We start from the raw sequence: 12413 nt of genomic DNA, 5'->3' as shown, positions 1-12413 counted from the left end.
CCCGGCCAGTGTTACTCGGCAACTTCACCTGTGTCATAGTAAAAGGCTCATTGCTCCAAAAAGGCAGTTAGCAAAAGAGCTTTGATTTCTCTCAAGGGGCTGTCAAAAAAGAAGTGTTCCTCAGCTTGCTCCTCATCTTTGGTACCAACCAAACCATGGCTGAGTACTCATGAGGCACCAGGATCATCCACTACCACATGTACTGTGAAAGCCAGTTACACTAAGTGGGCAGGTTCAGAGTTGAGCAAATGGAAACCTACCTCCTTCACTAGGGCACGAATAATGCCACTTTAAGATGCAACACCGATATACTCTGTGTAAGTTATAGCACCACCTCCGGTGCAAGGCACTTGAAGGCCATCACCATTGGCATCGACCACCTCATTACCAACACCATTGATAGGCATAGCTGTATGTCTCATCAACACCTGAATCACCTCTTTTTAGCACTGTTTCCCTAGCATACATTGCACTGCATCAGATGACTTCTCTGGCCTCTCCATTCTGTAGTGAGGAAGAAGATAGGAGAATAGTTCCTTCTCATCTCAGCACTCCTCCCCCATTCAGTCTGCTGCAGCCTTGCATTCACCTGTACAGTCTAGAATCCATCCCAGGGCTGACACCCGGACCTGGTATTTCCCCCGAATGCTACCACTTATGCCATCCCCCATTCAGTAGTCTTACTGGGAATTCTAGTTCACATGCAAAAGATGGTTGCCCAGACTCCTGAGTCCATACTGGGAGGGATTGAAGAATAGGAGGAAACCTGGGAACAGGATACAGTGCCAACATCTAAAATTTCTTCCTCTTCCCTGGACAAGGATATAGTGTCCCTGCCATCTCTTGCCTGATTTAGAAGGTTAATCATTAATTTGGATAGTATTGGTTTTACTATATTGGTGAACAATTTTAAACACTTCCTAGAACTCTTAAAAGAATCATTGATAACCCCAAAGATTCCTCTAGAGAAGGTCCCAGATTCTCAGCACAAAATTACTGGGCCATCTCCATACATCCTCCTCACCTAACATTGTGCTTTCCCTAAATGACACACTTATGTAGCCAGCCAAAAACATGGCAGATCCCCGTTATGATACAACCCATCTGTAAAGTGACCAGATGAGAAATACTATTTCCCTCCAAAGGACTACTTGTTTTCTCACCCTACACTGAATTCAATAGTGGTTGATGCTGTCAACCAATGAGTCAGACAAAAACAGCCTGGATTTACAAAACAATATGCGATAGATCAGAGCTCAAGATTGGTTGTATTGGTAGCACTTAAATGATCAATTATTCACTCATTTTCAAAGCCCCTTCTGTCCGCCATGGGGCACTGTTCAGTAATCACCTGAAATTGGAGCATCCTAGGGATGCTTCTTGAAGAAGGGAAAGTTACTCACCATGTGTGGTAACAGAGATGATTGGTCCCTGTGGGTGTTCCACTACCTTCCCTTCTCTACTTTAGAGTTCAGTCTATGACCTGGGAAAGATAAGGAACTGAGTTTGGTTTCATAGTACTGGATAGGCTTCAGCAACAGTGTCAGACTGTCTCCAATCAAAGGAATAGGAATGTACCAACATCTGAACTGGAACACCCACAAGGACATCATCTTGAAGAATCTCAGTTACTGTACAGGGTGAAAAATCATCTCTATTCAGGTGAACTTTAAAAAAGAGAGAAATATAAGAGGTGTTCTAGTCTTCCATATCCATATTCTCTTAGATGTGTCTGCTTCATTCCATTCTAAGAGTGGTGTATATGCCAAATCAATGAGAAACTATCTGTCCTAAGGCGTGATTAAATAGATATGTTCAGATGTGAATATTTGGTTTTATTATTGACATGGGATTTTTTGTTAATTTTTTGGAGTATTTTGAGAGTGAGAGCCACATTCATACTATGTGAGTGAAGCCTGATTAACAATACACAACTGCCATTTTTGTCTTGTGGCTCCTCTCTCCAACAGTTTTTCAGATAAGATCTTTTAGACCAGTGGCCCTCAACGCGGTGCCTGCGGGCACCATGCCGGTGCCAACCCTGGGCGCGAAGTGTATGGGCAACCCCTGCCCCGGGTACGCGGCACATTCCGGTGCATGAGCGGCCCCGCCCCCAGGCTCCTGGCAGCCCCAAAAGGTTGGGGACCACTGTTTTAGACTAACATTTGGAGTTTTATGTTGTTGGGATGAATCGGAGGGAAGTTTTACAGAAGTTCTCTCCTCTTTTAAAACCATCTAGCACATTTATCTTAATTTGAAATGTTAAAATATATAACTAGTATAACACTTTCTCATACTGTATTGTAGGTTCATTTTCAAGTGACTCTTGTGAATTGGAAACAGGAGTGTTATTAATAATATGAGAAAAATCCTTTCATCAATTTCATTGTGATTATTGGATTGGTCTTTTTTATGCACATAGAGGATTTTAGTATTTGTTCTGCATAAAGTTTGTCATTGGATATTTAACGTATATCTAGACTATATTTTCTGAATAGCTCCTTAATACCATGGATAGACACTGCAGGCTTTGGTTGCTTGTCCTCCGATGTATCACCTAATGAAGTCAATTCCAGTGTATTCAAAATCACAGCGACCATGCACCTCAACACCAATGATAGACAGTTTGTAAGTAATTTGTTGGAAAAATCTTAGTATTTGGGTGTCAGAATTTTAAGTAGGTGAACAGAGAAGTCTAACAAACCATTATAGTATTTCAGTTGATGAAAATGGATTTATAATTACATTCAGTAGTTCATGATTTGTTTAATGCCACTTCACTTTTGTAGTTGGCTTTTATTTTTAATTATGGTAGTGAAGGGAGCAGAGTATTTCTTTAATCTTTGTTCAGGAAGATCAATTTAGATACACCAAACTTAGTGAAGCTGCAATAGTAAATTGCAATAAAGCTTCAAGACTTGACTTAAATCTAATACTCATTTTATTAGCATATTCCTAACTTGATTTTGGCCTTCCAGGACCTATTTTCATCTAATATTTTGAGTGATTTACATGGTAATCTACCCTGTATGGATAAATTATATTTTGTTAACATAGTGATGATGCGCAATTGTTCTTTCCTTTCTATTTCAGTGTTCGTCTAATGAACGAGTTCACTAATATGCCAGTGCCACCTAAAGCAAAACAAGGTGATTTGGGGAATGAGATTCTTCAAAATAGATAGTTAAACATTAAATGGTATAAGCTCATTTTCTCATGTTTTAGTCAACTTTATTTGGTAAAGTGCACGAGACATCTTTTAAAATACTGATTTAGTGTTTGTTTTTTTTCTGGGCCACGTATGTCTGAAGTAGACAAATGATTCCCAAAGAAATTTGCAGACGAAAAGGCCACATCATAGAGATTCAGAGCTTCATTTAAGAAAATCTTAGTGGGTCAAAAACTATTTAAAAATTCATTCTGGGACCATGACTATATGTATAAATATGATATGATGGAACTAAATGATGAGCTGCTACCACTCAAGAGAGATCTTGGAGTCACTCACAGCAACTCCTTGCCAGAGGACGTTGTGAATGCCAAGACTGTAAGGGCACGTCTACACAGAAGGGCTAAAGCTAAAATAAGCTATGCAACTTGAGCTATGTCAGTTGCGTAACTGAAATTGAAATAGCTTGTTTCTGCTTTTGGCACTGTCTACACAGCAAGAAGTCCAAGGAAGAGCACTCTTCCTCCGACTTCCCTTACTCGTAAAATGAGGGTTACAGGAGTCAAGAGTAAGAAGTCCTCCAGCTCGACATTATTTTGACATTGTCAAAATAACTGCTTGCTGTGTAGACATAGCTTAACAGGGTTCAGAGAAGAGCTAGATGAATTGATGGAGGATAAGTCACTTGATAATTACCTGTTCTGTTCATTCCCTCTGTGGCACCTGGCATTGGCCACTATCAGAAGACAGGATACTGGGCTAAATGGACATTTGGTCCATCCCTGTATGGCCGTTCTTATATTCAAGGGCCACATAAGATGTATGAAGCTGGTATAAGAGGTGTAAAACAGGCAAATGCTGCATGTGATTCAGTTCTTAACACTGCTAGATACAGTACACTAACTGGATGGAATAGAAAGTGATTGCAGGTGATACTTTGTAGTACTGATAGTAGCTAATGCAATGCTATACTAACACGTCTGTTTTAGATTTAAAAAAATCCCATTTTTTTAGAGGATGGGATGGGATTATTTTTGTTCACGTAGGTTTTGTGAAGTAAAATTAATTCATTTGTGCTAGTGGTGAAGATTCTTATAAAAGGGGGAAATACACATTTTTGAAACATTTTGGATATTGAACTTGTCAGTCATTGATACACTTTTTAATGTCTCTGGAAAACTTAAATCTTAATACAGACAGAATCAAAGATTTTATAACTTGTCATTTGAGCATGGTTTATTTCAGCTGCTTGATCATGTAACTGTTTGGTGAAGCAGTGTGTTTATCAAACACCAGAAGTTATTCTGACAGTCTAGCTTTTATCTTAATCTTTCCATTTTATGGTTTCTCAATATTGCTTATAATTGTTATTGTGTTACTTCTGTTTGCCTTGCAGCTTTAGGTGATAAAATGGTGAGAGACATCCGACCTGGAGCTGCCTTTGAACCAACGTACATCTATAGGCTGTTGACAGTTATCAAGTCAAGCCTGTCAGAAAAGGTGCCGTTTAAAAATCTTCAGACTGCTTGTATCTAACAGTGTACATAAAGTAAATTGTATTTCAAAGCAGGCAGTATTCTTAAAATTACTTTTCTTAATAAAATCAGTCCTGCACTCAAGCCCAAAAATATATTTCACAGTTAAAGTTAATTTTTTTTCTCCTAGACTCTGTGTTCTGTATTAACTGATAGTACTGTCTTATACAAAATGTCTGTTTCACTAATGCATCTAAAAAAAATTAAGGTGGCAATGTCCTGAATCTGCTTAAAGTTGTAGACACCGTACAATAGTGTAATATATTTAAAAATACTATTCTTGTGTTCAGGGCAGACAAGAAGATGCTGAAGAATACCTGGGATTTATCCTGAATGGACTACATGAGGAAATGCTGACCCTAAAGAAACTTCTTTGCCCACACAATGAAAGTAAGCTCATCTGTAGCCAGCTGACTTCATTTTCAAATACTTGCCTGTAAATTTTTTTTTTGTTTTTTGTTTTTTGTTTTTTTTTGGAAGGGTGAAAGGAGGAAGGATGCACTACAGGTCTTGTCATTATGTTTTATTGGGTTTTTTTAAGGTTTGGTATGCAGTCATTTTAATACATTAAGTACATAATTGGCACCCATAAAAATATTTGTTCAATCTTGTGTGCACTGTAACACATCCAGTTATCAAAGGTGTTTTGGATAAGCAAATGTTTTAATTATTCCAGAAAAATCCTTAACTTTCTAAAGTACAATCCCAAAGGTTAATTATCTAATACTACATTGAACTTACTTGTTTCTTCATGTGTAGTTTGTATGCGATCATGTAAATAAATTGCATTCTGTTAAACACTTGAGTATTCATGGTTGCAAAATTGCACAAAGAATGGTATAAAATAAGAAAGCCTCCTAATCTTCTGATAATTATTCCTATAAAGCGGATAAGAAACTTGAAATCACATCACACAAGTGTCTGAATCAGAATTTTTAAAACATTACCTTTCTCTTTACAGCTCCAGATATGTCAGAGACCTATTATTAATCCTGTTGTTAACCAGCTCTGTCTCCATTATAAAGAAAACTTGGGGATTATTTTATTTGTGTTAATCTATATCTAACCTCTCTTCTCCTCTTTAAGAAATCTCTGTTTCCAATGGTCCTGAGACACAATCTGTAAACGAAGAGGAGGATCAGGATGAACAAGGAGAAGGGAGTGAGGACGAATGGGAACAAGTAGGGCCCCGCAACAAATCATCAGTTACGCGACAGGCTGACTTTGTTCAGACGCCTATTACTGATATTTTTGGTGGTCACATAAGGTATGGTACATTTTATTAGACTATTTTTAATACAATACATTGTACTTGTTTTGCAGCTGTGAAAAAGCATGGACTTCATTGTCTTCACCCATACATTTTTCCATTGCTTTGCAACTGAGAAGATACACAATCACCAGAGACTGCACCAGTATTCCATGACTAGTTTTTGATGGTTTTAAAAGGAATTGTGACCAGTTGACAGAAGCCAAGAGAACTTGGTATTGTAATGATGAAACAGTCTTCCAGTAGAGAGGGTTTAAAAGATTTCATGTCATTGTGTAGGTTAGTTCCCATAAATCAGTTTGTGATCTGTGTCACATAATAGGTGCATCTTGTAATATGTTTTACAGAGCAAAGGTTGGATTGAGGAACAGATATGTACAACAATTGTTTATGGACAGTAAGTTGAAAAGTACATATTTTGTATATGTATACTTGCTTTCATACAAGGATCTAAAGGACTTAATGAAATAGTTCAGGTTTAGAGCTTTCTTGTGACATGCTAGCCTATTTTATAGGTAGAAGAATTAAAACTGTTTTGTATAGTTCAAAGCTAGTGCGTGGAGAAAAATAGGAATAGAATTCAGAAGATGAGACTGTCAGTTCTTTAGACAATGTTGCTTCCCAGAAGCAAGGGAGACTTAAGACTATGTCTATGATACAGCTTATGTTGCTTGGGAGTGTGAATAAATTGCCCCTCGAGCGAGGTAAATTACACTGACATAAACACTCGTGTGTACAGTACTATGTTGGCAGAAGAGCTTCTGCTGACTGCAGGGGAGGAAGCTGGACTTGAATAACAAAGCTAATAAGAGAGCTTTTCTCCTAGCTGTATAGTGTGTTTGCATTAGCAATAGTTTAGTGGCACAACTGTAAGCTCTCTATTGTAGCCATAGTCATCTTCTCTGCTTTTATTAAAAAAGATGTCCATATCCAAAGAGATCTTTTTAAAATTCCATTATCAATTTCTGTAACAGCTTGAGGTGATGTGGGGCATTAGTAGAGGCCCAGATATCAGTACAGGAAGGCAAAGAGGGGATATGGAAATAACAAGTTAAAAAGCACCATTCAGATTATATATAAATAAATAAAAAGCAGAGTAAATACTTAAACATGTTCCAAAACAACAAATGTTACAATATGAAGAATTAATTTTAAATTGGAGGCTAGACATTTAATTGCTAGTTTTGCACTCCTTGTGTTGCCAGGTATGCAGTCTAGAAATATGAATAAGTCTGGTTGGTTCCTTCCATATGCAAAACACCAAAATTATTCTTCAGAGATCTGAGTCAGACAGCTGGCAAATAAAAAGATGCTTTCCATAGAATTGGCAGACATATGTCTGTACTTACTGGAACATTCTCCCCATTCTCCCGTATCCTTTGTCAAATATCACAAAATATTTTTGTCATTGCCAGGGCAATTTAAGATTTTTGTATGATTATTTCATAAATTACTTAAAATGAAATGAAGGATATTATTAGGAACACTGTCTCTTGTTGAAGTCCACTGAAAATAAGAAATCTGAGTGATTACTAAAAAAGAATAAATTCGCATTGAGCAGCAGAACCACAAAATCCATTTCTGTGTCTGTCGTCTACTTTCACCACACCCATCTCATTCAGCCTTCAAACTAGGTCACACTGTAGACCACAGAAACAGTATCCCATCTTAAGATGTTGGAATGCATCTTCCTCTAAGGCTGAGGGTGGAAATAGGGAAGATTTCAAAGCAAAATTGCCAGTAGCAGTCGACCAAATAAAAGCATCAGAAATAGAAAAATCAAATGGAAGAGACAGCTAGTAAAACTTGGTACAATTGGCACCTTTCTGCTGAGAGACATTTTAGCCTCTCGTCTAGCTTTGTTTAATTGGTTAGTTGCATTCTTACTTAGGCATTGTTTCTATAAATATTTGTGAAGAGAAAAAGTAGATGATTGAAAACACTTAAACATAAACCTGTAGGTCCATTTTTATAGGGCTTCTGATTTTGTAAATTGATAGAATGCTTTTATATTTATAACTTGTTCAAAACTTCAGATATTTATCATACAGCTTTCAAATGTTTTTCATGCAAATTTGTCATACACATAAGCCTGGCAAAAATGTTGCCCGCAAGATACACTGATTTTGCTTTTCTTTGAAGAAATGTAAGCTGTTTTTTATATTAGCTGTACTCACTTAGTATCAGTAAATGCTGTTAGTGCTACAATAGTATCTAAGAAATTATGAATGCATATTTTCATAATGAATTTTATTGAAAGATGTCTGTATTTGGGTTCCCCTGAAAACATTGGTAAAAGGCAGAAGATTTCTAAATCCAAAGAGAAACCTCAAAATCAATTGTTCAAATCCTTTTAATAACTTGTGATTCAGAAATCCTGTATTTTGTTAAAAATACTGCATTTTCCCCATGACTAATTTATGCTGTAGTTTCTACAAAAGAAAATGCTTTGTGTATTAAATGTTCTGCAAACCTCTAAAGCAGGGGCAGGGAACCTAAGCCTCTGGTTTGCCTGGATTTGGCTCCCAAGGCACAGGGCTTCCTCACAGCATTGGGGAGCCCATGATGGTGCTCCATCCAGCTGACCCAGGGCTTCATGGCTGTCCCTTTAAAATTCCGCCTCTGGCGTTTCAAAGGGGCAGCTGCTGGGGAGATCAGCTGGGGACTGCCTAGTTGATCCTGGGCTCTGCGCGACAGCAGAACCCAGGATCAGTTGTGCTGCTGCTGCCCCGCCCCTTTCAAACGCCACCTCCACGCACATTTTAAAGAGGCAGCCCTGGACCCCAGCTGACCCCAGGAGCTTCAAAGGGGCAGTGCAACACGGAGCCTGGGATCAGTCCCCAACTGATCCCAGGCTCCGTGTTGCACTGCCCCTTTGAAGCTCCACAGCGGCACTTCAGAGAGGCAGTACAGCATTAAAGCCTGCGATTAACACGTTAAAAAAATTAATATGTTAATCCTGGACTTCTTCAAAACAAAGAGTTATTAGATATATTTTCAAAAATGATTCAAGCAGGCTGAACATCAATTAAAAATCACCTTTTCTTACAATGCCTTTTGCTCATAAGTAAACTACAATCAAATCATATATTCCAGTTTTCATGTAAAGGCTGAAATTGATTTAACTTTCCAAATATAAATAGGAAGGCAGTTCTATTTAAGACATAAACACTAAGGGCTCGTCTACATTGGCCCCTTTTCCGGAAGGGGCATGTTAATTTCAGCGATCGTAATAGGGAAATCCGCGGGGGATTTAAATATCCCCCGCGGCATTTAAATAAAAATGTCCGCCGCTTTTTTCCGGCTTTTAGAAAAGCCGGAAAAGAGCGTCTACACTGGCCCCGATCCTCCGGAAAAAGCGCCCTTTTCCGGAGGATCTTATTCCTATTTTGAATAAGTAGGAATAAGATCCTCCGGAAAAGGGCGCTTTTTCCGGAGGATCGGGGCCAGTGTAGACGCTCTTTTCCGGCTTTTCTAAAAGCCGGAAAAAAGCGGCGGACATTTTTATTTAAATGCCGCGGGGGATATTTAAATCCCCCGCGGATTTCCCTATTACGATCGCTGAAATTAACATGCCCCTTCCGGAAAAGGGGCCAATGTAGACGTAGCCTAAAGGGACTCCTCTTTGTATTCAAGACAAACCAGTAAGTGAACAAAGCTTGTCTGCAAAATCTGACTAGGGAAAGGACAAATCCTAAACTATTTGTGGAATTTATTATTAGAAACCATTTAGAGATTTTAAAGTATTATGATTACAGTACTGAACTCAGCTGAAATTCTCTCAGCAACATTACAGAACTATTAGATGACCATTAGTACTTGCCAGTTCTAAATATCTGTTCTAAAACATTTAATGTTCTAAAAATGTATCATTATCACTTTGAGTTTCACTGCAAAAAGTCATTGCAGCGAAAGTGTAGACGCTTCCTTGGGTTTTGCACGAAAAAGAGATTTTTTTCTGCTTTAAATGGCATGTATAGACATTCCCTTATATCAGTGATGGGGGGCATGCCAAGATTTTGGAAAGTGACCAAGGGCCACACTCTTCCATGATATTAACAGAGAAGGTGCAGGTCTGGGATGGAGGTTGGGTGCCTAATGGAGCTTGTGGTAAGGGATTGGGGTGCAGGAGGGGATGTGATGTCTGGGAGGGAGTTTGAATGAAAGGGGGTGATTGTGACCTGGGGCAGAGGACTGGGGTGCAGGAGGGGGAGGCAGGGGTTTGGGTTGTGACCTGGGACAGGGTCTGGGAGGGGATATGGATGCAGGAGAGGGGCAAATGATTTGGGTTGTGTGTGGGGTATGAGTGCGGGGGATGGGGAGAGAGTTTGAGTTGAATGGGGTGTGGAGGAGGAACGGATGATGGGGCGGGAGAGGGCCTGGGGTGCTAGAGACAGGCTCTGGAGGGGAGACTTATTCCCTGCCCCCATCTCTGCACAGGCTGTAGCGGTCATGTGCATCTGAATAACTGAGGGGAGCTTCCCACGCTACCTGTTGTTCCAACAGGCAGCCCCCATTAGCCAGAAACCAGCTAATAGGTCTGTGCTTGGGGTGGGGGCAATGTCTGAAGTCTGTCCCCTCCCTCCTTCCCCCCCATTCCTGGGAAGCTGTTGAAAGAGTCCTATTGAAACAACTTGAAACAGCCCTGCAGCTGCTTTTCTGAGCAGTGTACTGGGGAGGGAGGGCAGCAGGGAGCTTGCCTGGGGCTCTCCACTCTGTCTGCAGGCCAGATCCAGTGGCTGGCTCATGGGCTGTATTTTGCCCAGCCCTGCCTTAGCACTGTCAAGAGAAGTACAGTTTGAACCTCTCTAGTCTGGCATCCTCTGGTCCGGCAGCATCCATGAAACAGCATGATTTTTAGTTAACCCAATGTCCACTTATCATGGATGTGGCCAAGTTTTCTGTAGTCCCGTAAAGTTTGTTTACAGCCACCAATCCTCGCTCTCAGTGTTCTGTGTTGTCATTTAGCTCTAACTTACCCCTAAATGTTTTCTGAAAATCCACTAAGTAGTGGGGGAAAAAAAGTCATGTAGCACTTTAAAGACTAACAAGATGGTTTATTAGGTGATGAGCTTTCGTGGGCCAGACTCACTTCCTCAGATCAAATTGTGGAAGAAAATTGTCATGACCATATATACAATTTGATCTGAGGAAGTGGGTCTGGCCCACGAAAGCTCATCACCTAATAAACCGTCTTGTTAGTCTTTAAAGTTCTGCATAGTCCAGTCTTTTGTTTCAGCTACACCAGACTAACAGGGCTACATCTCTATTACTAAAAGGTAAAGAGGCTGTCTTTGTAATGTATAAGGTAATTATCATATAAATTAAGGCCCATTCCTAGTGGAAGTGTTGGTAATGCTGGTAGACAAATTGACCTCCTGTGGTTTGGCAGATTCTCTGGTTCATCATTAGTCAGGTCCTCAGGGTGCTAGGCTAGAGAGGTTCATTCTGTAGGAGAATATACTTCATAACTTGTAAAGAAAAGTGTCATTAATTGTCCTGAAGACTCAGACTAGCAAAGACGAGTAGATTTAAACTAGGGATATAAGTGACTACTCGGGAAGTTGACTACCCGACTGCTCGCTTTCTCCCTGCTCCCTCCTTGTTACCTGTGTATCAGAGACAGCAAAGTGGGGAGAGCAGGAGCTGGTGCTGGGGGAGCCGGCTTAAGTCGGTTCTCCCCAGCACCATCTACATGGAGAGGGAGGGGCGGAGGAGAAGTTAGGGGAGACAGAGCCTCAGTGGTCCCGCAACCAGTGCAAGCTGGTGGGACTGCTCAGTTCCAGCTCACACCTCCCCTGGGAGCTAAATGTAGTAAGAGATGGACTGCTTGTGTACTACATTTAAACTGCAGAGCTGCAGCGGGAGTAGTGAGTGCTCTCCTCCTCCTATCAATTAATCAAGTAGTCGATAGAAATTTCGTCTGACTACTCAATTAGCTAATTAACCGCTACTTAACATCCCCAATTTAAGCATAATTCATTGTACAACACAATACAGTAAACTTCCGATAATCCGGCACCTTTAGGACCCAGGGGTGCCGGATTATCAGATATGCCGGACTATCAGAAGGGGGGGCTATGAGGGGTCTGGAGTGGGGTGGGAGGGGATGCCACCCCAGACCCCTCATAGCCCCCCCTTACAATAGTCTGGCTCTGCCCCAGGAATCCCTGATTCAGCCGCTGCTGGTCAGTTTCAGCAGCAGCTGAATCGGGGATGCCTGCAATAGAGCAGCTGGGATGCTGCCGGGTTGGTCCCGTAGCGCTGCCCCTCGGGGCTGTGGGACCAACCTGGCAGCACCCCAGCTGCTCTTGGGGACGCCTGGGGCAGAGCAGCTGGGGTACTGCCCGGTTGGTCCCGCAGCGCCGTCCTTTGGCAGGGAGAGATGTCTGCTTCTGTCTGATTGGTTACTTGCAGTTTCTCATGGTATCCAGTTGAT

The 12413-nt window shown here is 40.7% G+C and overlaps 1 protein-coding gene across 4 annotated transcripts in view; it reads left to right on the top strand.

The window, feature by feature from the left end:
• USP10 (ubiquitin specific peptidase 10) overlaps positions 1-12413 on the top strand; it is an 89876-nt gene that overhangs the window by 61817 nt on the left and 15646 nt on the right. For all 4 annotated transcript variants that reach the window (XM_075939978.1, XM_075939976.1, XM_075939977.1 and 1 more), the window contains 5 exons: positions 2519-2628; positions 3094-3149; positions 4566-4669; positions 4995-5094; positions 5791-5971. In XM_075939978.1, coding sequence (XP_075796093.1) covers positions 2519-2628; positions 3094-3149; positions 4566-4669; positions 4995-5094; positions 5791-5971 — 551 coding nt within the window. The remainder of the gene's footprint in view (positions 1-2518; positions 2629-3093; positions 3150-4565; positions 4670-4994; positions 5095-5790; positions 5972-12413) is intronic.

The sequence above is a fragment of the Pelodiscus sinensis genome, chromosome 12 (assembly GCF_049634645.1).
Source record: "Pelodiscus sinensis isolate JC-2024 chromosome 12, ASM4963464v1, whole genome shotgun sequence".
Classification (NCBI taxonomy): domain Eukaryota; kingdom Metazoa; phylum Chordata; order Testudines; family Trionychidae; genus Pelodiscus; species Pelodiscus sinensis.
This window is presented reverse-complemented; position numbering and strand designations above follow the sequence as displayed.